This window comes from Aedes aegypti, chromosome 1, assembly GCF_002204515.2.
Source record: "Aedes aegypti strain LVP_AGWG chromosome 1, AaegL5.0 Primary Assembly, whole genome shotgun sequence".
NCBI lineage: Eukaryota > Metazoa > Arthropoda > Insecta > Diptera > Culicidae > Aedes > Aedes aegypti.
Window position 1 is genome coordinate 128477949 of NC_035107.1, and position 27549 is coordinate 128505497.

At 35.9% G+C, this 27549-nt stretch overlaps 1 protein-coding gene across 7 annotated transcripts in view; it reads left to right on the top strand.

Annotated features, from left to right (window-relative positions):
• Positions 1–5660: 5660 nt before the first annotated feature.
• LOC5576900 (fasciclin-1) overlaps positions 5661–27549 on the top strand; it is a 529370-nt gene continuing 507481 nt past the window's right edge. Inside the window, exons 1-2 of one of the 7 annotated variants that reach the window (XM_021847522.1) lie at positions 5661–5918; positions 6180–6650. In XM_021847522.1, coding sequence (XP_021703214.1) covers positions 6465–6650 — 186 coding nt within the window. In that variant the 5' untranslated portion in view covers positions 5661–5918; positions 6180–6464. Of the gene's footprint in view, positions 6651–27549 lie in introns of all 7 variants that reach the window. The other 6 variants (XM_021847533.1, XM_021847549.1, XM_021847551.1 and 3 more) reach the window with 6 other exon arrangements.

Consider the following 27549-nt stretch of genomic DNA (forward strand, 5'->3'; position numbering starts at 1 on the left):
ACTTTCACTTGCGGAATAATTGAGCGGCACATTTTTCCGTTCGGAAAAGTGACAGCTCCCTTTGATTTGTACGGCAGGCGTTACCGACGTTATGAAATCAGCTCTACTTCTCAGCTGCGTACAGCTCAAGTAATTTCGGTAGCGGAATCATTCCTTGATCGTTTCTTGTCCTATCCTGTTGCACAGTACTTATGATCAGCGTACCGGCCATAAAAGATGAGTAACTCAGTAGAAACAGTAATAATGAATTAATAATATTACGGAATATGTGATTTTTAAGTATCAATCGAAAAAATTACAAACCTATGATCATTTGATTTTCTTCTTTTTGAGCATTACATCCTCACTGGGACAGAACCTTCTTCTCAGCTTGGTGTTGTTATGAGCACTTAAACAGTTATAAACTGAGAGCTTTCTTTGCCAACGGACTTCGAAAATATTCTCAATCAAGAGAACGTTTTCGAAAATTCCTGGGAAAATTTGGAAGAAGTGTGAACTATTATTAAAAAAAAAACAAAAATATGATAGCTCCTGGCCATGATGGGATTTTCTACAATCTCATCAAGAAACTTCCAGCTATCATTCTTAGTTGATATATTTAACAAATGTTTTCAATTAGCATTGGCGACGAATGAGTCTATCGACGCCGAGTATTACGGCGTGAAATTGATGATGCAGTGTTATCTGTTTAGATGTTAACTAAATAAATTAATGAAAGACACAAAGCCTTTCACATACTGATAGTTCCAAAGTTTTCTGTTAGGGAAAATTGGATTGCTCCATCTTCCAGGTTGTTTTCCTACTAAATTTAAAAAAAAATCAGCTCAAACTTTTCGTCGATAGAGTATTTTTTACTTTCCAATTACAAAATTCTAACCCAAATTCTAAACGTCTTCATAAAAACATCCGAAATACATGAAAGTTCGATAATGTTCGAGATTTCGAAACCGTGTGTATATAAATCGAAAATATGATGTATCGTCATCCACCATAACGTTGAAAACATCATAAGGTGGATATGAAATATTACCACCTCTCAGTTTTCAAGAGCTCGAATGTAGAGAACAAAACAGTCTTAAATGAAAATAAGATCAATTGGTCACAAGGAGTTACTAAACGGTCAAAGTTTCAGCGTAATCAGTTGTTTTGTTCTCTAAATTTGTACTCTTTAAAATTCTAGGTATGGCTGGGTTTGGTATAATTAAAAGCGTAATTGAAGCAAACAGTTGAGATATTCCAAAGCATTGATTTCTCATACGAATGGCCAAATCAGGAGTGCCCTGGCCGAATTAGGTGTATGGGAGTTAAGATTATAAGGAAAATTAATTGTTTTTCTTATGTTTTGAATCAATTTGGACGAGTAAATGAATGTAGCTCTATCATGTGAATGTGATCTACTGAACACAAAAGGTTTCATGCTGATTGGCTGTGTCAAACGGTGTATAATACCATATGGCTACAACTGGCGAATGACCAATACTTATTATAAATTGAATAAACCGCAGAAGAGGGTCCTATTTTGAGTATAATTTGAATATTAATTCAAATATAATTGAATATTGAGACAACATCAATTATATGATGGTATGCACAACATAGTGCAGGGTATTATGTTGTAAAAAGTAGTTCTTAGTTGAAAGTCTTTCTACAGACAATTTTGAAATTAACCTTTTACTGTTGTTTAGAACAAATGTTTGGAAAACATTTTTCGAAAATATCATTTCAGAAGAGTTTTGAAGTTATGACATAATAATTTTCTAAACTCAAAGGGGATAAAAACTTTTTATGATTTCTGTAAACTGAATATATTTTAAACCAAAACTCTTTCAGCGCTCACGAATATATTTTCTAGAATGAATCCTACAACAAAAATGAACGCTATTGTTAGAATTATTGGATTTAATAGCAAAAATCATTGAAAACTGGTATTTCTAATAATTTTATCTAAGTTTCATATATGTCCGCTTATAAATTGTCCAAATATACTCTACAACGTCTGAACCACGTAATATATCACTTGAGCAATCAAATAGAGCATTAAAATTCAGTTTTGAATGTTGTATGCTTAAACTTTGATACGAATAGGGGGCCTTCGTTAGCCGAGTGGTTAGAATCCGCAGCTACAAAGCAAAGCCATGCTGAAGGTGTCTGGGTTCGAGTCCCGGTCGGTCCAGGATCTTTTCGTAAAGGAAATTTCCTTGACTTCCCTGGGCATAGAGTATCATCGTACCTGCCACACGATATGCGAAGGCGAAAATGGCAACTTTGGCAAAGCAAGCTCTCATTCAATAACTGTAGAAGTGCTCTTAAGAACACTATGCTGAGAAGCAGGCTCTGTCTCAGTGAAGACGTAATGCCTAGAAGAAGAAGAAGAAGAAGAAGAAGAAGAAGAAGAAGAAGAAGAAGAAGAAGAATAAGAAGAAGAAGAAGAAGAAGAAGAAGAAGAAGAAGAAGAAGGCGACGAATATGGGATTGGGTGAATTTTAGACAAAAATTCAATACTTTTCCTTTAATCCAAAGATGAATGTAAATGGAAATATTTTATGACTGTTAAATAATAGATGACACCTATGGCCATCAGAGGTCATGCACAAATTACGTCACGCTTCAACAGGGATTGAGGGGGTCAAGCCAAGCGTGACAAGCCTTACTATATTTTCGGAGGACTCATACAAAAAAAAACCTTACAAAGGGGGGGAGGGGGTCAAAATATTTGAAATTCAGCGTGACATAATTTGTGTACCATTCCAATATAGATAAAGCATTTCAAGCTCAATATATCATTTAATAGTTTTTTACTTACTTGATGTGACGCCAGTGTCCTATACGAAAATGAAATTTGGCCACTGTAGAACGTAACGCCAGAAAGGAGCAGTTTTTACCGTTAAAAATACACATAGGGTAGAAGCACCGGTTTTGGCCATACGCCAGTTGTAGCCATAGTGGATTATACACCGTTTTGTATAGCCAATCAGCATGAAACCTTTTGTGTTCAGTAGATCACATTCACATGATAGATCTATATTCATTTACTCGTCCAAATTGATTCAAAACATAAGAAAAACAATTCATTTTCCTTATAATCTTAACTCCCATACACCTAATTCGGCCAGGGCACTCCTAATTTGGCCACTCGTATGAGAAATCAATCCTCGGATCCTTGTTGACGGCTGACAACAATGTTAGTCGAGAAATACGAAGGCGCATCATCAGCGGAAGTCGTGCCTACTATGGGCTCCAGAAAAAACTGCGGTCAAGAAAGATTCACACCCGCACCAAATGTACGATGTACAAAACGCTCATAAGACCGGTAGTCCTCTATGGGCATGTGGCGTGGACTATGCTCGAGGAGGACTTGCAAGCTCTTGGGGTTTTCGAACGCCGAGTGCTAAGGACGATCTTCGGCGGTGTGCAGGAGAACGGCGTGTGGCGGCGAAGGATGAAGCACGAGCTCGCTCAACTCTATGGCGAACCCAGTATCGTGAAGGTAGCTAAAGCTGGAAGGAAACGCTGGGCAGGGCATGTTGCAAGAATGCCGGACAACAACCCTGTAAAGATGGTGTTCGCCACGAATCCGGTCGGAACAAGAAGGCGTGGGGCGCAGCGAGCTAGGTGGATTGACCAGGTACACCAGGACCTGGAGAGCGTGGGTCACAGTCGAGGATGGAGAGAAGCGGCCATGAACCGAGGGAATTGGCGAAATATTGTTGGCGAGGCTTTATCAAGATAATTGATGTAAAGCCAAATAAGTAAGTAATGAGAAATCAATGCGATTGGCCAATTGAGGAACCGAAGTTAAATCTCTGGCCGAAACTGGTTCCGTTGGCCTATATTGACCAACGGGACTTTCAAAGCGAAAAAATTGGTTTAGCTCAGTTACGATATTTTACACACATAATATGTATTGAAAGCTTGCATTTGACATTTTTGTAGTTCAAATACGGCTTCTCATTTAATTTTATTTGACATTTTCTCTTAGGCTGGCCAAAACCGGTGCTTTTACCCTATAAACATATAATGGCGTGAAAATTATTTCATTTCATTTTATTGGTTTGTATTAGCATATAAAAATGTTACATAATTTTCTTAGCTGAAATATGGAGTTCCTTTCAACAGCTCAATAGTTAAGTTTGCCAAGGGCCCATTCACAAATTTCATAACGCTGAAGGGGGTGGGTGGGTGTCTTCGTGATGTTACCGTCCATACAAAATTTGTAGAATATTCATACAAAGAGCATTACGAGGTGGTGGGTGGGTGTCAAAAATGATAATTTTCAGCGTTTAGAAATTTGTGAATAATCCCCAACAAATTAACCGGTTACAAAAAACAAATTAGCATCAAAAAACCTTCAAAATTGCAAAAGAAGTAATGGGGATAGTTAGAGGAAGAGTTAGAGTCCTTATTATAATATCACAGTCTACGCGCCAGTTGTTCTAGCAAAGAATTTGCTGAAATTAAATATCCCAACCAGGACTTGGGAAGTACACGCTGGATCCAGTCGTCAATTATCTCCCATCTTCGCTAGCCTATACACGTCTTCAGTGGGGTAGAACGGATCCAAGTTCAGCATCATCTTCAACATACGATTTTGCTTCACCTTAAGTTTCTTCCTGTGAGTAGCGGCGCAGTCAAACCAGGCAGGAAAGCCATACGTTATGGAAGGAAGAAACAACATCTTGTAGAGAAGCATTTTAGATTTCTTATCAAGCTGTGAGCGTCTCTTGATCAGTGGGTAAAGCATTCTGGTCAGTTTGTCGAATTTACTCAGTGTGTTCTTGATATGGGATGCGAAGGTCAGCCTACGATCTAAAGTTAGACGTTGTCGGACCATGGAATTTGTTGTCCCCATATTGAAATTTCATTCTTAGGAAGTTTTTGTGCGGATCCTTTTCTAGTGAAGCAAATTATCTGTGATTTGTTCGAGTTGGTCTTGATCTTCCATCTACGCTGATAAGTTTCAATGGCGTTTTGTGCCGCTTGCAGTTTGATTACTACAACACATGCATCCTTATCCGCTGCGATGAACTCAGTATCGTCCGCGAAGAGAAAGTACTGCACGCCATCTAGTATCACCAGGTCACCGGTGAAGATGTTGTAGAGCTTAAAACAGCACCTTGAGCGTGAAAATTATATTCTTGCAAGTATGCTGACAATCATTAACGAGCTACTACCAATTAGAAATGTTAGCACTGAAGTGTATTGATTGGAAAATGCAGGCGCTTTCTTAATCGCCAAAAAAAGTAAACATCAATAACAGCAATAAAAAGTTTTCAATTTTCTAATGCTCAATGAGCATGCAATTATTAGCAGGTGGTTTCCTCTTGCACCTGCTCTACAAATTTCTGCAAGCGACGTGCACGTTTGCTATCTGAACAAAATTGATTCGCATTTTCCAATGTTTACAAACAAACCATGCAGCATGCTTTCGTGAGTCTTTTTTCTCTCGTCTCTCGATTTATGGCACTTCCAGAACAGGCGCGCTCCGTTTCATTCATGTTTCTCCGTACTTCATTCGAAATGCTCTCTTTCTCTCGTGCCATAAAACAACGCCAAACGCAGGGTTGAACCCTACCAGCATGGTAGGATCCTGTGTATATTTCCCCCACATTCATGATGCTCATCCTACTCTTTAGCAGGCAACACTTTTTCCCATGCTGGCTCTACTGCTTCATATATCCACTATCCAGCAGAAGATTCCCTATCGTTACGGGGAACGTTCAGTCTTTGGACGACGCTCGTTCGGTTAAGAACGTTAGGGTTTTCAGTTGAGCCTAGGATCAGGTATCGGTTCAGTGTGTGGCTGGTTGTTTGCATGTTTCCACGGAGATAACATTTTTGGATACTGCTCAAACCGTCGTCCCCCTCAACCCCCCTTCACGGGAGTTTTTCCATTGAGAACAAAAAGCTACCAATTCAAGGTATATCTAGCATTCACTTTTCACTCGAAAAAATAAAACCATCGAGAGAAAGCCGTTCGATGGCAGTTTGTTGATTGGTGCTGGCGTTGAACAACTGAAAGCCCACTGAAAGTGATCAGCGGAGTGTGACGAGAGGCTTGTCCAGGAAGCGGGGAGTTTTTGTTATTCCTCAGTATATCGAAGTTGTGGAGGCGGCCGTCGTCCGTTGTGTTCTTCGTTCTGGAGGCAGTTGATTGAATAATTGCATTTTTCGTTTGTCAGTCACGTCGAATTTCCAGCGAATTGGTGCGACACACTGTTTGGGTTAAAGAAGCGATGAATGGTTCTGAAACGGTGATTCACAACTAGTTTGGAGTATAGAATATTCTGCGGAAGATTTGTGGCTACAATTGTAACGCCTATATCTATCGGAAAGCATACAGCAAGAAGTCAAGAAGTGCAGTGGTTTGTGTGATCTGGGTGAAGCGATCATTTGATCGTACAGGTGTGCTGGAGTATTGCCCGACTTGGTGGTTGTAGTGAGAGATCCAAGTGCGAGAAGTGAACATGAAGATCAGCTCCAAGTGGTTTAGTGGTGGAGGTGGTGGAGGCCTGACAGGCTCCACCACTACAGCGTGTGCAGCACTGCTGTTGATGGTGTTGACGACGATGATGACTCCGATGGTTGCATCCAGAACGCCGATAGCAATGACGCTAGAGGAACACATCAGCAACGATCCCGATTTGTCACAGGTATTTATCTAGCCGTGAAGTGGATGATAATTGGTGTTCTCTAAGAGCATTGCGCTGACGATGGTAGATAGCTGCTGATGATTACCGTTGTTATTATTCAGCAGTCCGGTACAATACACATGTGTAATGGTGTGCACAAGATATAATGATGGGCTCTGTAAAGACAATTATAAAGATCTTTGTTTGGGAAATAGTTACAAAGTTACTTAAATTATTCCTTGTGAAGAGTCTCCAAATAAATGATGGATAAAATAAAATATTATTGCTACATTATATATCGTAGCTGAAACACAACGCAATAAAATTAAAAAAAAGTGTCTTTTTAATTGAGGCCGAAAAATTAGAATTGTCATTTACAGTAGATCTGCATGTTTCAGCAATTACCTGTCGATTCCCGTTATAGGAACATCGACAATTATATGCAAAATATGACGACACTGTTCAAGTGGCGTTACGAATAACGTAATTACCTCTCATTCATTATGATCTATTCTTCAAAAAATGTATATTTGCCGTAAAACAGAATATAATTTATCAACGGAGTATCACTTATCGATTTCATTATGTTAGCTTTTAATAAATATTTTTGCTATAGAAAGTTTTCTTAATCAAGAAAAGTGTCTCGATTTTTTGTCATGTTTATGCAAGAATGGTTTAAGCTATCAAACAGCATCATTTTCGAGTTTTTTTTTTTCTAAACTACCTCGCCGTACTTAGGTTTCGCATATGAAGTAAATACTAAAGATAGTTCTTCTAAAATCCATTTTTTTTTTTGCTAGTTCTACAGAATTTGTATTTGTGCGCAATTTTAGCGCTCCGTATCAAATGAACGCTGGCTATTTGATTAGCTTTTGTTCAAAACGGAAATTGAAAGATTTTTTTCAACTAAATGTTGTATTTAGTTCTGAAAACAAGTTTTCGTATTTTATCCAAAATCCGTTACGTAAAACAAGATTTTGCCCATATTACGCGCTTTTCATACACAAATCGAAATAATTGCACCTGACACAATCTCGCGATTCAGCAAATTGACAAAATATTCGTAAAATTCACTTTTCACAATTAGTAAAGTCGGTGTACCAATAGCCGCATAGCTAAGAACAAATATTCTTTTACAGTAGAAAAAAAGGTAGAGGTGCCTATTATTTTTACGTCATCTGAATGCTTTTGACTTTGGTTTTGTGGAAAAACATTAAAACTACGAAAACATATATAAAAAAAATATTTTTTTATATATCTTATGCCAATTTAAGAACACGCGTGCCTAAAGTAACACTTTTTCTAATTTAAACTAATGCAAAACACAAATCAATATCGTTTTTTTTTTTCAGAAAAATTTCCTAAATTTTCTTCAAATAATGAATAAAAAGCTTTCGATTGATGTCCAAAAGTTCTTAATTCTCAAATTATTGGGTTAAATAAAAAAAATCTCTTAGTAATGCCACTATAGGAACATTCTATAGGAACGAAACTATTTTATAAAGGCAATTTCGACTGGATCTTGAATGCTTCTTTCGGATGATCTCCTACACGGAAAAAAAATCCGTTGCCGGATTCATGAACAAAAAGTCATGATTTCATAAAATTTTATGTTTCATGACTAAAAATCATGAAATTGTTAAGAATTCGTATACTCAGGACGTTACACAAATCTTACTGTCACTTTCTTCACCTTAGTTAACGTGTCTCATGGCAATCGGTGATCTTTTCTGGTAAAAAAAAGTTTTGTTTTAAAAAAGATTAAATTCTTCAGAACCTTCTTATCATATCGATGACATTCTTGGTGAAATTCTCGTGAGTACTCACATTGTTTCACGACACAATCAATGTACTTACTTAATCCTGACTTTGCAGAACCGGACAATGTTTGACTTTGAGCGAAGATTTTGCTTGACAAGCTCGTCGGCGATTTTAACTGTTCGGAAGAGATGCATACCCTTAGTCCTATAACAGAGCAGGTCACAAAAGGCCTTCGGCAGCCGGATGATCCAGTTCCACTTTCCACATCCGCAGAGTTGTTAAGGAGTGTTCCGCGACTCATGCAATCCACCAGCCCAGGGACCATTTACCAATTCAATTGATGCTCAAAACAACATTTTGCCTACAAACCTAACCACCGAATGTTCGCGTTCCTGCTAAAGATGTCACACTCGTTAGGTTGACATTTGTGGAATGTTTTCACGGTTTATTACGAAACTATCGGCAGAAAATCAGTAACAATTTTAATCTTTATTTTATTTGTTTACCAATGGCAAATATAAAGTGGGATCTAAATTGACGTATAATGTTTCGTTTTCATGAACTAAGTTCATGATTCAGGGATCCTGCTTCATGATTTCATGACTCAACTTGCCACTTTTCAGCACCAAAATTGGAATCATAAATGACAGGCATCTGAATACAAGAAAAGTGCTTATGTTTTCATGACCTGTGTTCATGATATCAGATCCTGCCTCATGATTTCATGACCGAAATTGCCACTTTTCGTATCAAAATTAGGAATCATAAATGACAGATGACTAAATTCATGAATAGTGCTTATGTTTCCATGAATTTTATTCATGGTTCCAGCATACATGCTTCATGATTTGAGAATTTTAATTGCCATTTTTCTTCGCTAAAAATTGAAAAAGTAACGTACAGCCGGCGTTACGGTAAAATGCTTCATGATTTCATGACTTTTGGTCAAGGTGTATTTTCATAACATGAAAACACACTTTCCTCCCGAATTCATGACTCTTTCTCCTGTTTCAGAGTGCCGCATTTTTACCCGTGTATGTTTGGTAGTCGAAAAACGATGTTTTGTACGTTCTGTAGAAAACATCGTTTTTCGTCTACCAGACTGAGAAAGCCATCCGATAGTAAGAAACTATTTATTTTGTTCTTTTTTTACTTTCATGCCAAAAAATACTTTGTAATGATTGATGGCAAAACGGCTTCAAAAAGCCATTAGTGTGACCACAGCATAAACAAGACAAAGCAGCCTCTTTACTTGTGTAAACATCAAATTTGGTTGTAAACATGTGACGTTATTCCTATCGTAGCATATAAAATCTGAATCACTAGATTATTTTTCTCAAAAAAAAAAAATGTTTGAGGTGGATAAGAATGACGTCGTCAAGTAGCTGTCAGATTTCGGGAACATCTTGCATAATGCTTACACCGGAAACTGCGGTTGGCTTTTTGCCCTTTGTCAGCGTTATACGATGCCTTAAACCAAACCCGTACATGTATAGAAGACTTTTTGCAGAAACATTCTAATAAATATTTAAGTATTGTTTATCCGTATCTTTCATACAGATATCAAGCGTGTGCTAGAATAAGGGCGTAAGTCGCATGATCGATTTCTCTTCATCGATCCTCTCTTCTGTGAATAAAGATGACAAGGTGCAAGTTTGTCAGCATTTTTTCACCTCAGATCGCAAGATTGCATCGCTGCCAAGCGGTTTGAAGCGAAAAAATGTTAACAAACCTGGATCTTGCCACCTTTATTCACAGAAGAGAGGGTCGATGAAGAGAAATCGATCATGCGACTTTCGCCCTTATTCTAGCACACGCTTGATATATAATATATAAATAATTTGCACTAAATAAAAAATATCGTGGCAGTGAAAATGTTACCAAATTAAAACGTCTTTTCTATTTGAAGTTTACGTAAAGGAAAAATATCTAGAATCCAATAAAACACATCGTAGAACTTACCAAAGTGACATTTAGCTGCTACGTGAAATACTCGTGAATGGACAAAAATTCATTAGTTCGATAGTTCTTTCTGTACCACAAATGATTCAAGTAAGTGTTACGTGAAAAGTGCGATGGAAAAAACTACGTATGTTTTCACGTAACAATGACGTTTGGATTATTTTGATTGTACGAAATCATTCGTTGTTTTCGGCAATGTATACAGTGCCTGTTCAATTTTGGCACGATTAGTTTTTCGCTCCGATTGATTTTGGCAACTATATCGTTCGATCAATTTTATTGCTCAAAACTTTTTCTTGTAAATTGATGGACAAACATATTATGAGTAGCTTAATTCGTTATTCATTACTCAATGCAAATAAGCTATCTTTTGGAACAACGAAAATACATATTCAATAAAAATGGATCGTTGATCAGCCACCAATCCTGTTAAATTCAATGTTTTTGTGGTTCTTTTGAGCTTAACCTTGTGCACGGTAACAGAAGGTTAATGATCATTATAACGGTGATACACGTTTTAATAAAATTAACTGTTCGACTTTTGGAAGCATGAAATGTTTTGGCTTGTTGCCAAAATCAAACGGGCACTGTGCAGTATTTTATCACGGCGGATCGTATTCATTTGAAATTCATGCATTTTGAAAAGAATACGATTGTGTCGAATGCTCTGAAACTCTAAAAATACGGACTGTTTTTACGAATTATTTGTACCTACATTGTGTCTCGATGTTCGATCTCAATATGAAATAAAAGAATTTCGATTACAAAATGTTTGGTACAATATAACAATTGTTTGTTTTAGTTTGAAGAATTTTATTACAAAACTGCGGTTACATAAATGCTTCGAAATTATATGAGCCGAAACCAGTGCTTCTACTCTACAGTGCCGGACAGCACCCAATACCGGACAAAGTCGAAAAATTGAGAAATCATGGTCTAATTAAGATAGTGTATTAGTAGAAAAGGAAGTTATTATGGAGACTAATGTTTGCGTAGAATAACCCATCCTTGAAATATGCATGCCTTTTTAAAAATGCACAAAAGTTTAAAAATTTTAAAAAAATTGACATTTTGCCTTAATTTTGAGCCTATTTAGTGATTATTTCAGATATGAAAAAATAATTTGGATCACGCAAGCATGTTCGAACATGATCCTCATTTGATAGTATGAATGTATTTTGTACCAAAATTGAACTAAATATGGAAACCTGTACTGGGTGGATTCTTATCGAAATATATCAACAACATTTTGACGAAATATTATTAAAATTACAATTTTGGTTTAGCGCTTCTTGTCCCCCAGTTTCGGACAGCTTGATTTGTTATATGATGTCTTTGTAATTATTGCACCAATGTCTCAAAATACATTCATTTTTCGGGGATTCCGTCGATCATGGTATCAAACATGCAATAAAATTTTTCATCATATATGAAAGAGGTTTTTGATGGACATCTTGCCAACAAAGAAAAACTCAAATTGTTCTTGTAAATGTTGCAAATGCATTGAATTGCCAATTATGTACTATTCCTATAGTAAACACATTCAATGATGTTCAAATTCACATAATTCGAGGCATTACCAGATCGTGTCCGGTATTGGGTGCCACCTTTCAAGATCGATCAATTTGGTACTAAAATACATCATCAAAATGCAATGTCAAAATTCATATTTATACCACCAAATTTATTTTTGTACACTATAAAAATGACAATATGTATCATGGGTATTGTGGGTAACACGATCACATGTGCCAAGTGCACCAAGTGCCAAAATCTTTATTCCGAGAGTCTTTTCCTGTACTAGTTTATCGCGGACGATAATTTTAATTTTTTATCGCTTACATGCGATTAACAGTGTTCAATAAGTACACCGAGATTTAATAAACTAGTAAATCATCAAAAATTAACGATGTAATTGGATTTCATTAAATAATATGAAGCACTCAGTTCACTCTGGCTGAACAAAAAATGAAAAATATGGTTCTTGGTTCGGTATGGTTGGATGTGTTTCAAAGTTTTCAACAACACAAGTAAAATTGGAGACAAATGATGCTTATCATCACCGTGCATGTTGGAATCCATGTCACAAGTGTTTATGGGAAAGATTCGCATGTATTGAATCAAGGTTCTCATGTGTTCATACATAAATTCTAAAGATCGAAGAAAACTATGAATTCGCTCTGCCAAACCGCACCAAGTTGCTACCATTTGGTGCACCTTTGCTGATCAAGTTCACAGTTCAATGCGTAGTGTTCACCAGGAATGACCATCATTTCAGATGTACATTGACCTGCTGTTTTACTGCTGTGCGTGTTTTACTGCAATATAAAAATAACCACAGAATCTAAAAGTTGTTTGATTTCCATCACCATCAGATAAAACATCAGAAAAAAAAGTTTCATCTTGATTCGAACTCGTGCCTTCTGAGTGGTAATCTAGTGTGCTACCAATAGGTCATCTTCACTTTTTGAAGGAATGGTGATAAACTTGAATCAACTAATGTGCACTTTGTCTGACGGGGTTTGATGGCGAAAATGCCATTTTCTGAACAACACAAGCGATTCATGAATAGGCTACCGATTTATATGATTTTTATTCATGGCCTACAAAAAAAGCCATGGAATCATAAACAATTTGCACCCGTATTCATGAATAATAATTTCGTTTTCCGGAATTTAGTTCATGATTCCAAGTTCGATTATTCATGATTTTAGGAATCATAGTCATGATTTGCTGTCAACGGAAAAAATCGTAACGCACGGTGCGTGTTACGAAGGTATAATTCATCATTTCGTGAATATTGTTCATGGTGTATTTTCATAACATAAAAACACACTTTATTCCCAAAATCATGACTCAGATTCCAGATTTTGAGAATGGATTTGTTGCCGTGTAAGTAGGCTGTTGCAAAACGTCATGTAATCCCCCATACAAAATGACACCAGAGTCTTCTTCCGATTATTCCGGAGACTTTCCCAAACTTTTTCCTTGCACAAACATGTCGCATTCCTTGTCGAAAGCAACACTGAAAAACCTCAATCCGTTGATCCGTTCTCAAGTTATTTCGTGACGTTTTGTTTAGATTCTGCGTTCCTTTCCACAGCTTTTCATTTCACTTAACTCCGTTTCATGAGCTAAATGACATTTGAGCCTTTTTTGTTCTGATCAAATTAGCGGGGTACAAATCAAAAAATGTTCAAATTAAGGTGAAGATGAATCGAAGCCGAACTTAAAATTTTTAGGAGCACAAATCTGGAGAACCGAACACCCGTTTGAGCTAAAAACTTAATCGATTTGTTACAAGCTGGTGGTAACCAATCGGTTAAATTTTCAGCTCAAACGGATGTTCGGTTCTCCAGATTTGTGCTCTTGAAAATTTTAAATTTGGCTTCGATTCATCTTCACCTTAAGGCTCTATTTAGAATCAGTCATTTGCCAAAATTCAAACCGTAATTTTCTCCCGAACGGACAAAAATTCTAGAAAATGAAAACGTCCGTTTCTTCATTTTTTCAATTACGATGAACGGACGTTTTTGTTTTTCTTGATTTGGTAATCGGAAGAAAACTTTTTTTTTCAGTTTTGACAAATGATCGATTCTTACTAGAGCCTTAAATGTGGTCAAATCAACGGGGGTACACACAAGTGCTGGAAAGCGAAATGCAAGAATTTATCTTCTTCGTCGCATGCTGGAGTTGTAACCGTTAGGTTACAAATTGTTGATTTTTGTTTTTGTTTAAATTGTTGATTTTTGGACCCTTCACGTTTCTCGTGTAATAACAGCAGAAATACCACAGTAGTGAAAGGGTCCTGTACTGCTGTGAATGTTTTTGGTTGCTACCAATGCTGCAGAATGGCAGAAGAGGAATGGCTAAAGGTAGAAAATAAGTAGAATGACGGAATATGGGAATTCTTAAAGAGAACGGCCATTGCCAAGAATCGACCTCTTTTACTATCAGGCGTCCGTGTGCTGAAGATGTGTTTTATATAGTTCAAAAGTGCAGTGGTTCAATAACGATAACACCCCCCCCCCCTCCCCAGCCCTTAGCAGGAGCAAAGTGGGCGTAAGGGAAGAAACCTAGCTCAGGACATCTAGTACCTGTTTATTGGTTCCGTCCAGCACACGGTTCGGCCCGCGAAGCCTTCAGGCTTCCGTGCCTAATCGTTTAGGGCAGGGTTTCTCAACCGGTGGTCCGCGGACCCCTAGGGGGCCGTGAAGAGTTCCCAGGGGTCCGCGAAGCCATTGAGAACAAGTGTCGGTTCTCCTAACTGATGAATAAGTCTCGCGTAAAAATTGAAAAGGGCCGATCCTCAGATCATTGAATCAGAGAAAATTATTGATCACTACATTTTCAATTCCTATTTCTCTGTATTCAATTCATCTATATGATATCGTGCTCGTTGATTGCATTTTACTATTTCAATACGTTAATAAGAGATAGTATTATGAAAACTGCTAAAAATGTGGAAAAAAAATGAGATTAAATGTCTTACCCATTTTTGATGTTCAAGCAGACATTGACCTATTTATGAGTTTTGTTAGCGTGCCGCATTTTGCAAGTTAAACAGCTGTGTGTTCTTATTTTTTACGAATTGTTGATTTTAACTGCATTTCCTTTTTTGGCATTTGCTTCATTTTTGCTTGGGCATTAATACAGTTTGATCTCAAGAGAACATTTTTACCGAGTTGCAAATATATGACCTGTCTGAAACCTATTTTGTTCCTTTCAACGTAAATTCTTGGTTGTCGACTACCTCAGTCTTAATCTGAGATAGCCGACAACCAAGAATTTACACTTCAACTTCCAGCTGCCAATAGTTCCTTTAAACTGTGAAAATACTGACAAATATCATCAATATGATCCTGTCAGTTAAGGGTTGCAAGTCAGCTATAGTTAATCAACGCACAGCCATGCAAATTCTATCCAGTGTGATTTTGAAAATTAAAACCCAAGATAAATTCTGGAGGTATCAATAAAAAATATCTGAAATATTTGAAGATTAATTCTTAGTAGATTTTGCTAGTTTACTGGTGAGATCCAAGGTTTTCGGAGATTTCATGACGATTTTTTGAGAATTTCCCCTACGGTTCCTTACACCACATGAAATCTGCAATTAACTCTTGGCATAATTTTTGGTGATTTATTGGCGAAATTCGGAGTTATTCCATGTGAAATACTTTATTCTTTGCACTCTTCATTCACTTCGACAGGGTTTTTTTTAAACTACTGATCACAATATGCGTTGTTTCCAAGCGCTTCTTATTACCAAGTTTCAGACAATTCAGCCGAGAAATTTCCCCATGTCAATGTGGATACTGGAAGTGTCAAAGTGTTTTAGTTAAATCTGAACCGTACATAAATGTAGCTTAGTGTTTTGTTTCAGACAATTGGATGATGAAAAACCTCACAGTGGTTTATCATTCTTGCCCTTCGTGAATTGTTGAATTTTGTCAAGATGCCTTATGGAAGTTCCTTATAGTATTATTGGAAAATACAAGGTAAATTCCTGACTCAATTCATAGTGGACTCCTCCAAAAGATTACAGCAGGATTCTTATATTGACGATTTCTCCATTAGGATTTGTTGTGCATTACAGACATGATTTGTAGGAGTGCCTGTCCAGTACATTAGATAACACTTTATTGTATATGTTGTACAACATAGTTGAGAAAACCTCGCTTTTCCATCACAACCACTGCTTGGTGCTTCTGGCAATGGTCAACTGCGTGGCGAACGGAAGGAAAAAATATTGGAGAGATTCGGTATTTCCATAAACATTGATTTTAAGAACATCCATCTTTAGTGGTCCGTGAGACGTTTGTAAAGCTTCAAAGAAGGGCGCGGCATCAAAAAAGTTAAGAACCACTGGTTTAGGGTATTCGTCGATCATCATTGGACGAATCCTCAGGCCATAGGCAATAATAAATGCACAAGTAAAGTGAAAGTTCTTGAGTTAGTTTTTGTATCGCGAAAAGCCCCAGTAGCTAGCCGACCCTGGGATTGCCGGAGAATCTCTTGTGTCCTGAGCCGGCCTGGCACTGTAACATTTTAACGGTAGTTTCAGAGTCGTCGGTGGTTCAGTGATGATGAGCTTAAGAAAAGTAAAATTGAAGCTTCCCCAGCTTTTAGTATTGGATGAAATGTTCAAGCTGGAACTTGATGATCCAGGTGTGGAGAAAACTGAGTAAATCAAATTAGGAACACCTGAAATAATAATCATAAATCGAATAATATGAAGGACCAAGGAACATAAAGGACCATCAAGGACTATAAAATGGTATTTGTTCGAAACATTTAAACTCGTTGTACTTAGATCATTGAATGATGGTTATCTTAATGATGCGTGTTTAAGCACGTGTTTAAAAAAAGGGCTCAATTACGCATTAATACTTAAAAGGTAAACATATTCATGTTTTCAACTGGCAGAATAGTGCCAAAGACATGCGAAGACATGAATGAATCCACCTGGAAAACATAGTATAAATGTTGACCTTCCTGACGCATATCAAATTGTTTGCAACTTTTTCAACTTTTAAAGAGATTCAAGTAAAAAAACGTAAATTTTCTACAATAAAATTCTTATAAATCATAGAAAAATGAATATATTATATTGGTATGTTCAGCAGAGTTTTGTATTTTGTACATAGTGCTAGAACATTGTAAGCCATGAAAATAACTGTGACAAAATTAAAGTGACCATTTGTACTTTTGAAGTGGTTTTCATATGAAAATCGCTATAAATCCTGCATCATAATAGATAGAGGTGAAATGTCTTCAAAAATTTTTGTTCATTACACAATTCCAACAACTTTTCACCCTTTGACACTGAAAAAGCTAATGATCGTGTTATTTTTTGGGGTTTTAAACCACTGTGCGGTGGGACAAAACTTCGTTCAAGACAACCAATTCTGAAACTGTTATAACTAAAAATGAATACCTATTTTAAACAAGTTTGTTCTTTAAAATTGTTGTAGGTCCACTGTGTGGTCGTATTTGTTTCTTCTCAACTCTTCTGGAGATATTGATTATCCCACTAAGATCGATCTTTTGCCCGGCCTTGCTTTATTGAAACGATGTAATTTTGTCATTTTGTTACGAAATATCATCTACTTGTATAATAATTGGGAAGTGGGCACTTTATTTTGACGATGAGTCCATAAATGAGACACATATAGGCGAAGAACTTATGATGAAGTTAGTTTTTCATAATTGATTTTTGTTTTAAAATTCTAATGTACACAGCAACCTCATAAGTTTACCCTCATATATTTAAACTAGTTAGATTGTGAGCACTTCCGAGCGATCACCGCGAGTTTCGTGGGAAGTTATCGAACCGATTTCGTTGACAGTCGATCAACAACAGATCAGATCTTAACTGTACGGCAAACCTGCAATAATGTCGTGAATACCAGATCCCAACGCATCCTGTTCATTGATTTCAAGGCGGCATACGATAGTATCGACCACGTAGAGCTATAGATGATCATGGGCGAGAACAGTTTTCCCGAGAAGCTATCGAGACTAATAAAGAAAGGGGCCTTCCTAAGCCGAGTGGTTAGAGTTCGCGGCTACATAGCAAAGCTATAATGAAGGTGTCTAGGTGCGATTCCCAGTCGGTCCAGGATCTTTTCGTAATGGAAATTTTCTTGACTTCCCTGGACATAAAGTATCATCGTGCCTGCTATAAGATATACAAATGCGAAAAATGGCAACTTTGGCAAAGAAAGCTCTCGGTTAATAAATGTGGAAGTGCTCATTGAACACTAAGCTGAGAAGCAGGGATGGGGCCGAAAAGAAGTAGAAGATTCTAGTGGAATTAGAGGCCTTGGAATTTAATGGAAATTGAATAATTGGGCTTAACTACGGAATTGCGTTGAAACAACCCATCATTCAGTTGATTCCCGGATCCGTGTAAAGTTATGTTTTTTGTTATTGAAGGTACATGACAACCTATTTAACCTTTATATATCCAGATAAGATAAATCATTATTTAATGTACATGGTATGTGCAAACGATAGGCGAAAAAAAAATATGTATACAAAACATAATATAAGTAGTCAAGCATGGTTATCACCTGGGAGGGAGAAACCAATACAAAATTTCTCTACGTCACAGTGAGCCGAGATTTTGCTGTCACGAACTGTCACTGTGAGCCCGGATCTTAAACAATGGACAAACATGATATAAGCGCGTAATTAGCCTAAGCATATTTTTGCATTTTATCAAATTAGAAAAAATCGAATTAGAATCAATTCATGCACATTCAAAAGTAACGTCACGAGAGCACCGTTTATTCTTATTGAATGTAACGTATTGGAATGAGGCTCTTTTTAACTGTTTACATTGAAACTGAAAATTAAACGCATAGAAAACTGTGGCCCTTTTTCAATGTTTGTCCAGAAAGATCGAAGGTACACAACAAATGAAAACTAGCGATTTTCACTAAGCCTGCCTTGATTGCCGTTGGCAAACTGGAGTTTTCTTGCAATTTGGAAAACAATTGTATGCAATTTCGTGTGTAGTATCGGTGCCTCCCTCCCAGGTTATCACAATCCATCTCGATTTGACTACTAAGAGATAACGTACATATCTTCCAAGACATCTTACCTTAAACCAAGTATTAGGCGGAACTTGTCGCGCAAATTCGTTCGCATAATAAAAAACGAAATGTCTAACCCAAGTCACAACGCTTCGGCTTCGGTTGACAGGTTGGTCCTTTATCGTAACAGCAATCCTTTCTCTGCAGAAATTGAAGGTTACTCTCGACGCGTTAATGCGCGCTCAATTTGATGGAAACGTTTATGAAAGATCAACGTACCTGAAATGTTGTTTCATACGATTTTATTTGATTTTGTTTTTCAAAAAATGATGCTTCTAATGAAGTTTGAAAATATTTCTCGAAGGTTATATAAAGTAAAGATGGATGGTATATTTTTTATATAACAAGTTATATTGAATATGAACAATTAAATCCTTAACTAATATAAAAAAAACGTGTTATGAATAAAACCTACTCATGGAGTTACCCTAACCGAAACTTAACTTTTCGAGAAACTTATTTCCCTATCATAAACTTTAATGTTTCCAACATATATTCGATGCAGTCCTTATAACCATTTATTATAAAATCACTGATACAATAGCATTCAGTGAAAGTCACCTTCAACCATACCGTGCATCGACGATGGAAAATAACGAGCAAATATCACGACGGCAATAAACCTGTGCTTGCAGCACACAGCAGCATAACATTACAACTTGGTTCAGCTTCCCCGCAGTAGTTACCAGAAAGTGTGACATAAAATATGACTCTTTGGGGAAGAGCACTTTCCACCTAGCTCGTGAATGGCTCTCAGCTCATTTCGCGGGAAATTTACACGTTGCTCCGGTTGATTGGTTTCAAGTGCTTGTACCGTAATCCAGGGTCAAATTGATCACACGGAGCGAATTTGATCAGGTCGGTGGTACCAAATAACAGTTTCTTGGAAGGACGTTTCTTGTTTTTTTTTTGACATCAAATATATTCCATGTTTTCTAGATTACAAATGTTTTATGAAGATTGTAAACCGTTTTAATAGGACAACTTTTGCATAGAAATATTCTAATTATACTTGAATTTCAAAAGTTATAATAGCAAAATTTTGAAAATGAGTGATCAATTTGCCCCCCATTTACGGTACTTGAAAAATTATGCAAATATTGAAAGTGTAAGCAACAACATATTATCATCACAAATATCGTGTCTTATTTAAGATTACATCATATTAGATTTCAGAATCCATCTAGCCTATCACAGAAGCTTGTTGAAAGAAGTCGTCCCGGAAATGCAACCGAAAATCGATACAGCACACGTGATTGGAATTGGCGCGTAATCACACCCGTATGTCAACCCTTCGCGAGGCGAAAAATGCGTTAATCTTTGTTGCCTTTGGTATGAGGTTCTCGTTGCGGTTCTCCGTTTACCTTTATCGGTATGCAGGGCACGACAAATGGTACCGATATATGGAAGAAAAAATATTTATTGAGCTCGCTCATAAAATGCCAATTTTTCGGCGGGAAAACACGAACGGGAAACAAAATACCAAATATTAATATCAATAACTGCCGCTTGTTGGTATGGGTAAAGCTTCCTTGTTTCCTTTGTTTTATTGAAAACAAAAACAAAACTACCGAAAAACCTGCAGAGTTCATTTTTTTAATTGTTTGCCACAGAAATGTTGCGCAGGAAATTAATATTGGCGAAGCATTTTTTGCGTTACAAAGGGGAGTTATGAGACAAAAGAATGAATTTGAAATTTATTCAGCTGTGATATCATGATAATCCAAATTTATCAATGAAAAATAATTGAATTCAGTTTCTTACACAAGATTGAAATAACTCCCAAAAACTTAATATTCACATTCGTACAAATGATTGGAATAATTGCCAATGAACCTTTTTGTCTATATATTTGTGATAGCTGAAGACAAACTAATTCAAAAGTAAATTATTGGAGTGTATATAACTGTTGTGTTCTAAACATAATGGTCAAACGCCATTTGGCCAAATGGGTCATTTGGTCGAATACCATTTGGCCGAATGCAAAAAAGTTTGAATATATTTTCCAGATGTTTTTCAACGTCAATCATCGAACTAGGGTAAGGGATCTAATTTTCGACCCAGTGCTAAATTTCGACCCATTGATAAAACAAACGTTATTTTAACTACTATTTGAAATTTTCAAACATTTATAAATTACTAGAATATGCCATTGCTGTTATATCTATCATGATCCAATAAAAATTGTATCTTTATAACGGAGTTTTAATCCTAAATTGATAAATCCTGATTTTCTTGTGTCTGAATCAGTCCTTTTTCTTCCATTGATGAAAATTCGTCACATATTGAAAAGGCTCAAATCAGTATAAATACTGATCAAAGTGATGCCTAATCGATAAAGTTTGGTGAAACCTGATAAAATTTAAGCAAATTGTAATTAATTTTGTGCATCTATAAGCGAAAATAAATTTTGTTACGCGTTTGAAATTGTTCGAAAATTGAAACACCAGGTTTCAATTTTCGACCGGTCGAAAAAGCATGTCATGATTTCAGCAGGTAATGTGTTTTAGTTTTCGACCCTTCATCAAAAGTAAACATTGTTCATAGTGGTGGTTGTTCTTTCGTGGAGTTGAATTTCTTGCTTCAACGGTTTTCAACCAAAACAGTAAGAAAAATACTGATCTGGCTTCAATTTTATCAAAATTATATGGATTAACATATTATGGCGACCAGAAAAGTACAGACAAGTCTACGCAGGAGTCGACATCCAGCAAACAGCATCTAAGGTAGTCAACAAGAACTCGATAATGGAATTCCGAAATTTCATATACATATTCAATTCAAGATTGGCGAAAAAATATCTATCAGTACGTTATTCGTCCTGGACCGACCACAATGGAGTAGGAGACCGAATTTGAAGAGTTGATATTCGGCAGTCAGCGACAGGGATGGCTAGTGAAACGTGACTCAATGTTGGAGCATGTTGAAGGGTTTCTTGATACTGCTGAAAGGCAAAACTATTTTAAAGACAACCATCCAGGTGAATTGATAGAGCAAGATAAATAATATCGAAAAATTCTTAGAAAAGAGTTGAAGAGAGAATCCGAAATGAAAAAACAAGAACACGCTGAAGCAAAACGATTCGAGCAAAATTTGTAGTGAAAAAAAAAGAAAACAATGGACAGAAATGACCCTTAAAATAAAAGTCAAAGCCCAAAAAAAGCAGTCAAAGTCGAGAGCTAAAAGAAGAATTTGAGTTTTTACTTGAACTATTAAATATGGACATGAAATAAATGTTTTAAACAAAATGGTTTTACATGTTTAAATGACAATATCTAATTGCTGTACTATATCCTATCGCAATAGTAGAATATAATGTAGTTTGATCCACGTAAAACCGTTTAAATGGTAGAAAAATCGATCAGTGTTTATGAATGTCGCTTTTCCTTGGTCGTACAGATTGTACATAAGGATCAAGAATCCATCATTCAACCATCAGCAATCATCAAAAATGAAAAAAAAACACACATTGAACATTGCTTAAATTTTAAGCAAAAAAAAAACGTAAAACGATGATGGTTATTTTCATCTCAAATTATGATATCGTAATTCACAACTTAATCATGCAATTCCACAAACAAGCTATTAAACTATTGACGAAACCTTTTACATTCAATAACTTCAAAGGATGTGACAGGGATACAAAACCAGTATTTATGGTATTCAGGAGCCTTCCAGATAATTCCTTATCAGATAATAACTGTTGAACTGCTTATCATAAAGTTCATTACGGAAATGGGAAGCATACACTGTTTCCACTGGAATGTAATTCTGAAAAAAAATCATCGAAGAATATTCAACAGTTTCAAGTTTTTTTCATACAATATACCCGTTATATTGTTTCAATCTGGTACAGGTCGAAAATTAGCACACGCATGGGTCGAAATATAAAACAGTGGGTCGAAAACTAGCACAAAAAGATAAAGTCATTAATCTATAAAATTACAAAAAATGCAATGAAATATCATCTAATAGAAGTTATACATTAACAAATAATATGTTTTTCTATTGGACTGCCAACTTTGAATATTAGTTGTTGCTTTTTTGCAGGGTTTTTGGGAGTTTTCCACTCATATTCTGGTTTCATGGGTCGAAATATAGTGCTTTTACCCTAGTTGATAGGAATGACTGACTCGATTTTCTGAACATTTTATCGAAACTTCGTTATTGGCCTGATCGCATAGCCTTTTGGTACACCACAAATTATTCATTACCACTCATTCAACCAAATTCCTCTGAATCAGCTCTTGTCTATCAAATATCACACAGAAAGCATCTTTTCTTCTCGTTCCACCATTCATTTCATGACCTAATATCGTCCGTTGGTGGATCTTCCTTCCATTGCTCTCATATCTCACTTCACTTCACTTTAAGCTGAAGCCTTATCGATTCAAAACAAAAACACAATGTTTCACCACGATATTGACACTTGGACGGGATTGAATTACTTGCCCACGGCGCGGAGCTAGTGATTGTGTAGGCTCCCGAGCAGAAGTGGATGCCAAGCTTCGTTTGGTAGAAGCGAATGATGGAACAACAGACCAATAAGAAAATAAGATTCTAAATCAGAAATTAACTCGAATTATCCCAATAAAGTTACAAATTAAGACTTGTTGTAGCATAGTTACTGATATGGAAATTATTCTCAATTTTGTTTCATTATTATGGAGATCTTCCTTAGCTTTTCGGTAAAGTCCACATCTATACCAAAGTTTACTGGGTTTAATTCTAGATAGGGTGCTAGATTTTTTAATTAATGTGAAATTTTTCACTTTTCTGGAGATAAAGTTTTTTAGGCAAAGAAAGCACTCAGAAAAAAACTGTGGAAATGCTCTATAGGATCTCTACAGAGGGTTGAACCACATTTGGCTGAAAGTACATTTTGTGGGCTTCAAAGCCGTGCGACAAAAAAAAACAAGCAGGAGTGGAACAACGTAATAATTTCCGGCAAAAAAGGTCAATATTGATGGTCCAGACCACTGTGCGTATTTTTTGCACGATCTACCAAAAAATCCACGATCGCGAAGTACTATTTATATGTCTGTGAAGAAAGTTTTGTCAATATCATTTACTTTCATAATTCACTTAGTTTACTGTCCTTAAACAATATGATTTGGACTGTACTTTAAAAGGAAGCTGTCATTTTTCGGAAACTCAACCGAATTAATTAACTGCGATCTCAGCTTCTATGAACTTGTAAAGATCCCTTAGAAGTTTTGTTATTTTTTAAGATTACTTATCCAATACTTTTGTGAACTTGTTTCTTTCCTTATATTGCATTGATTTTCAACAGTAATATAGAATTGAAGACTCCACTGAAATCTCTAAAATCATTCACCATAGCCTTTTAAGACTGTTAAAAAATTGAAAAAAAAAAATAAACTGATCTTCCTCACGATATTATAATAAACTTTATTTTGAGAGAGGATAATTTTTTTTATCAAATACTATAAAGCGGTTTCACGGTATAGAAAATTTAAAATATTTTTTTTTTTCAATTTATTTTTGTGGGTTGCAAATTATAAGCCAGACGGCTAGGTGGGTTGCACAAAGGAAAAGTTTGGGAACCTATGGGTTAGAGACCTTGAAACAACTGTATGGGAAGAATGGGGAAAAATTCTTCTTAAAATGTTGCAAAACTTGATTGATTCAATTCCAAAACGAATTTATGAAACAAATCTGAAAAATGGGAAGAAACTAAGTACTAAACTGATAAATATGTTTTCTGCTGTACTTTAATGGAATAATCATGGAACTGCGCTAATAGGGATTACCCTATACAAAACGTGTTTCGTCTTCTTATTTCAAGCTGCTAGTAAATCATGTGTAAACGAACTGATGAAAATGTCATAATTTGCGATTATCTAAAAGCAGTAATTTGAATTTAAATGTTTGACCTTTGTATCATGCGTGACATTGGAAAACGACCATTTGGTCGAATGACGCTTGGTCGACAGCTTATGGACCGTTCATTTTATAAAATGGACACCTCATTTATGTTATATCTTTTTTGTTGATTGATAAAATCGTAACCGGTTTCCTGTGCATCGTTCAACTATTATTCAACAATGTAATGAAAATATACAATCTTACAAAATGCTTTTGGCTGAAGAACTAAATAGTTTTCCTATAAGCTTTTTAGAAAAACTGTTCGCATTATTTTTCGCATAAAAAAAATCCTCACTTTTTAAACAAATTGTATGTTGGTATCCTTTACTATTATACTAAAGGTAGAGCTTAATAAAAATCAATAATATTCCAGTATTCCCTTACACTAGGTCTCTAGTGATTTATCCCTTAATGGCCAAATTTGCTGATAGACCATCCTTTTACTCCCAGAAAAAAGGAAAGTAAAAAACGTGTTCCAAATTGGTTCGGATTAATCAACATTAACTAACATTAACATTGATGACCGTACAATTCGTAGTTGATACTTCGTGGTTGACCAAAATAATCAAAGTTGCACTAAAAACCAACAGACGGAACTTGGGAGTAGCTTAAGAATCCCAAACATTATAGAGTCAATAACGACGCCGGCCACGTCCTTACGGTCATCTGGGATTGGAAGGAATGTTAATGTGACTTCCATTGTAACTTAAGACCAATTATACCTTTGCATCTTCATGGTTGTCACGAGAAGGAGTTTTTGTTAGTGGGAAGGAAAGAGAAGCTACACAATCAGGAACCACTTTGATAGGTGATGCGATCCATTTAACCTCAAAAAGTATTCCATTTAGATAGATGAAAACTTAACATAAAATATATCGACACCCCCGGTGCCAAACAATAAAAAAATGAATTAAAACAGTACTATCACAGACAGACAGACGTAACACTTAGAACAAATCGCGATTAAAATCATAGTCGAGAGAACATGTACGCCCAATGCTGAAATCGGTCTGTTTGGTTTGGATTACTATAGAAATTGGTTTGGTTTGGATTACTATAGAAATTATATTTGTATGGAAATAGAGCTGAATCGTGAGTTCCAGTCTCCTATATCTGAACATGTCAAATGGTCAAGTGATTATTGTGGCTCAAAAACTGTTCACTTGCGCTACTCTTCATACATACTATATTCATATGCGTTGACATAAGAACATTCGAAATATATTGAAATTTTACCAAGAATCACTCTTGCAATAGGAGGTGTAAGTATGTATCCGGATTGGCCACCGGTGAGTTGGTTACTTGTGGTACTTGTGGATGCATATGAAGCTAATTCTCTTTACAAAACCGTTATAATTTTAAGAATTGGTCTATTGAGTAAAAAGATATGACGTGAAACAAAGTCGTCCACGCCTCTTAAGGGTTAAGTAACAAAGTTCCACTTTTCGATTTAGATCATAGCTTTATTATTGAAAGTCCTGTTACACTAAGAGGGTCTTTGTGTGAATCCATAAACTTTTTTAATTAGAATCCTGAAGAAAGCTGATGAGAATCCTGAATTGATTTTGATGAGCTAAGGAAATCCCTGGAAGGCTTCTGATAGGTTTCCTGGAAGAGTTTTGATGAAATCATAAAAGGTTTCTGATATGAATCCTGGACACTTTCTGATGAAAATTCGGGTATGATTCTGATATGATGAAATCCGAGTAGGATTCTGATGAGAATTCTGGTAATATTATAATGAGCATCCTGGAAGAATCTCTTTGAGAATCCCGGCATTTCAAATGAGATTTCTGCAATTTTTCTGGTTAGAATTCTAAAAATTTTGGAAGGATTCGGGAAAAGATTTAATGTAAATAGTGGAAGATTTCTGATAACAATTTAAAAAAATCTTATAAAAAATCTTATAAAACATCTTATAAAAAATCTTATAAAAAATCCACGAAGGGTTCTTATTAGAATATTGGAAGAATTTGGACACATATCCTGGAAGGATTCTGTTGCGTATATTTATCCCGGAAGGATTCTATTGAGAATCCTAAAAGCATACAGAAGAAAAATTTGGAAAGGTTTTGATGACAATCATAAAAGTAGTACCGTTAAGTCACCAGTCACCGTGCGGCCTCTATTCACCGTGCACATATACAAATTCCTACAGAATATTCATACAATGTTCACAAATTATTCTTTTGTCAGCAAAATAAGATAAAACTGATGAAATGAAGTAGTTTTTGTCACAAAGCATTTTGAAAAACCTAGTTTATGTAGTCAAAATCATGTGAATTCTGTTTGATAATGATATTTTTCAACACTCTTAGTAGAAACGCCAAAAATCACATTTTTTCATTTTAACGATAGAATATGAAATTTTTTAAAATTTCAACAAGTTTTCACTGTGGATACTATTAGTAAGATGTATTTCATCGTATGAGCAATAAGATTCTATGCAAATTAGAATTTTTTATTGTGTTTCAGTCGAAACCCAAATGCACGGTGAATGGACCCTTTTCAATACATACGGTTCCTATTACCGTGCATTAGTGTAAAAGGCATGAAACTATTCGGTAATATTAGATTTATTGTTATGTTGTCATTAAACTACTTCATATTTAGTTTTTGAGTGAATATGGAATGGTTTGGACAATACAGTCAAACCTCCTATAACGGTTTTAATGAAAAAATAATGATTTAGACAATTTTATTTTTTT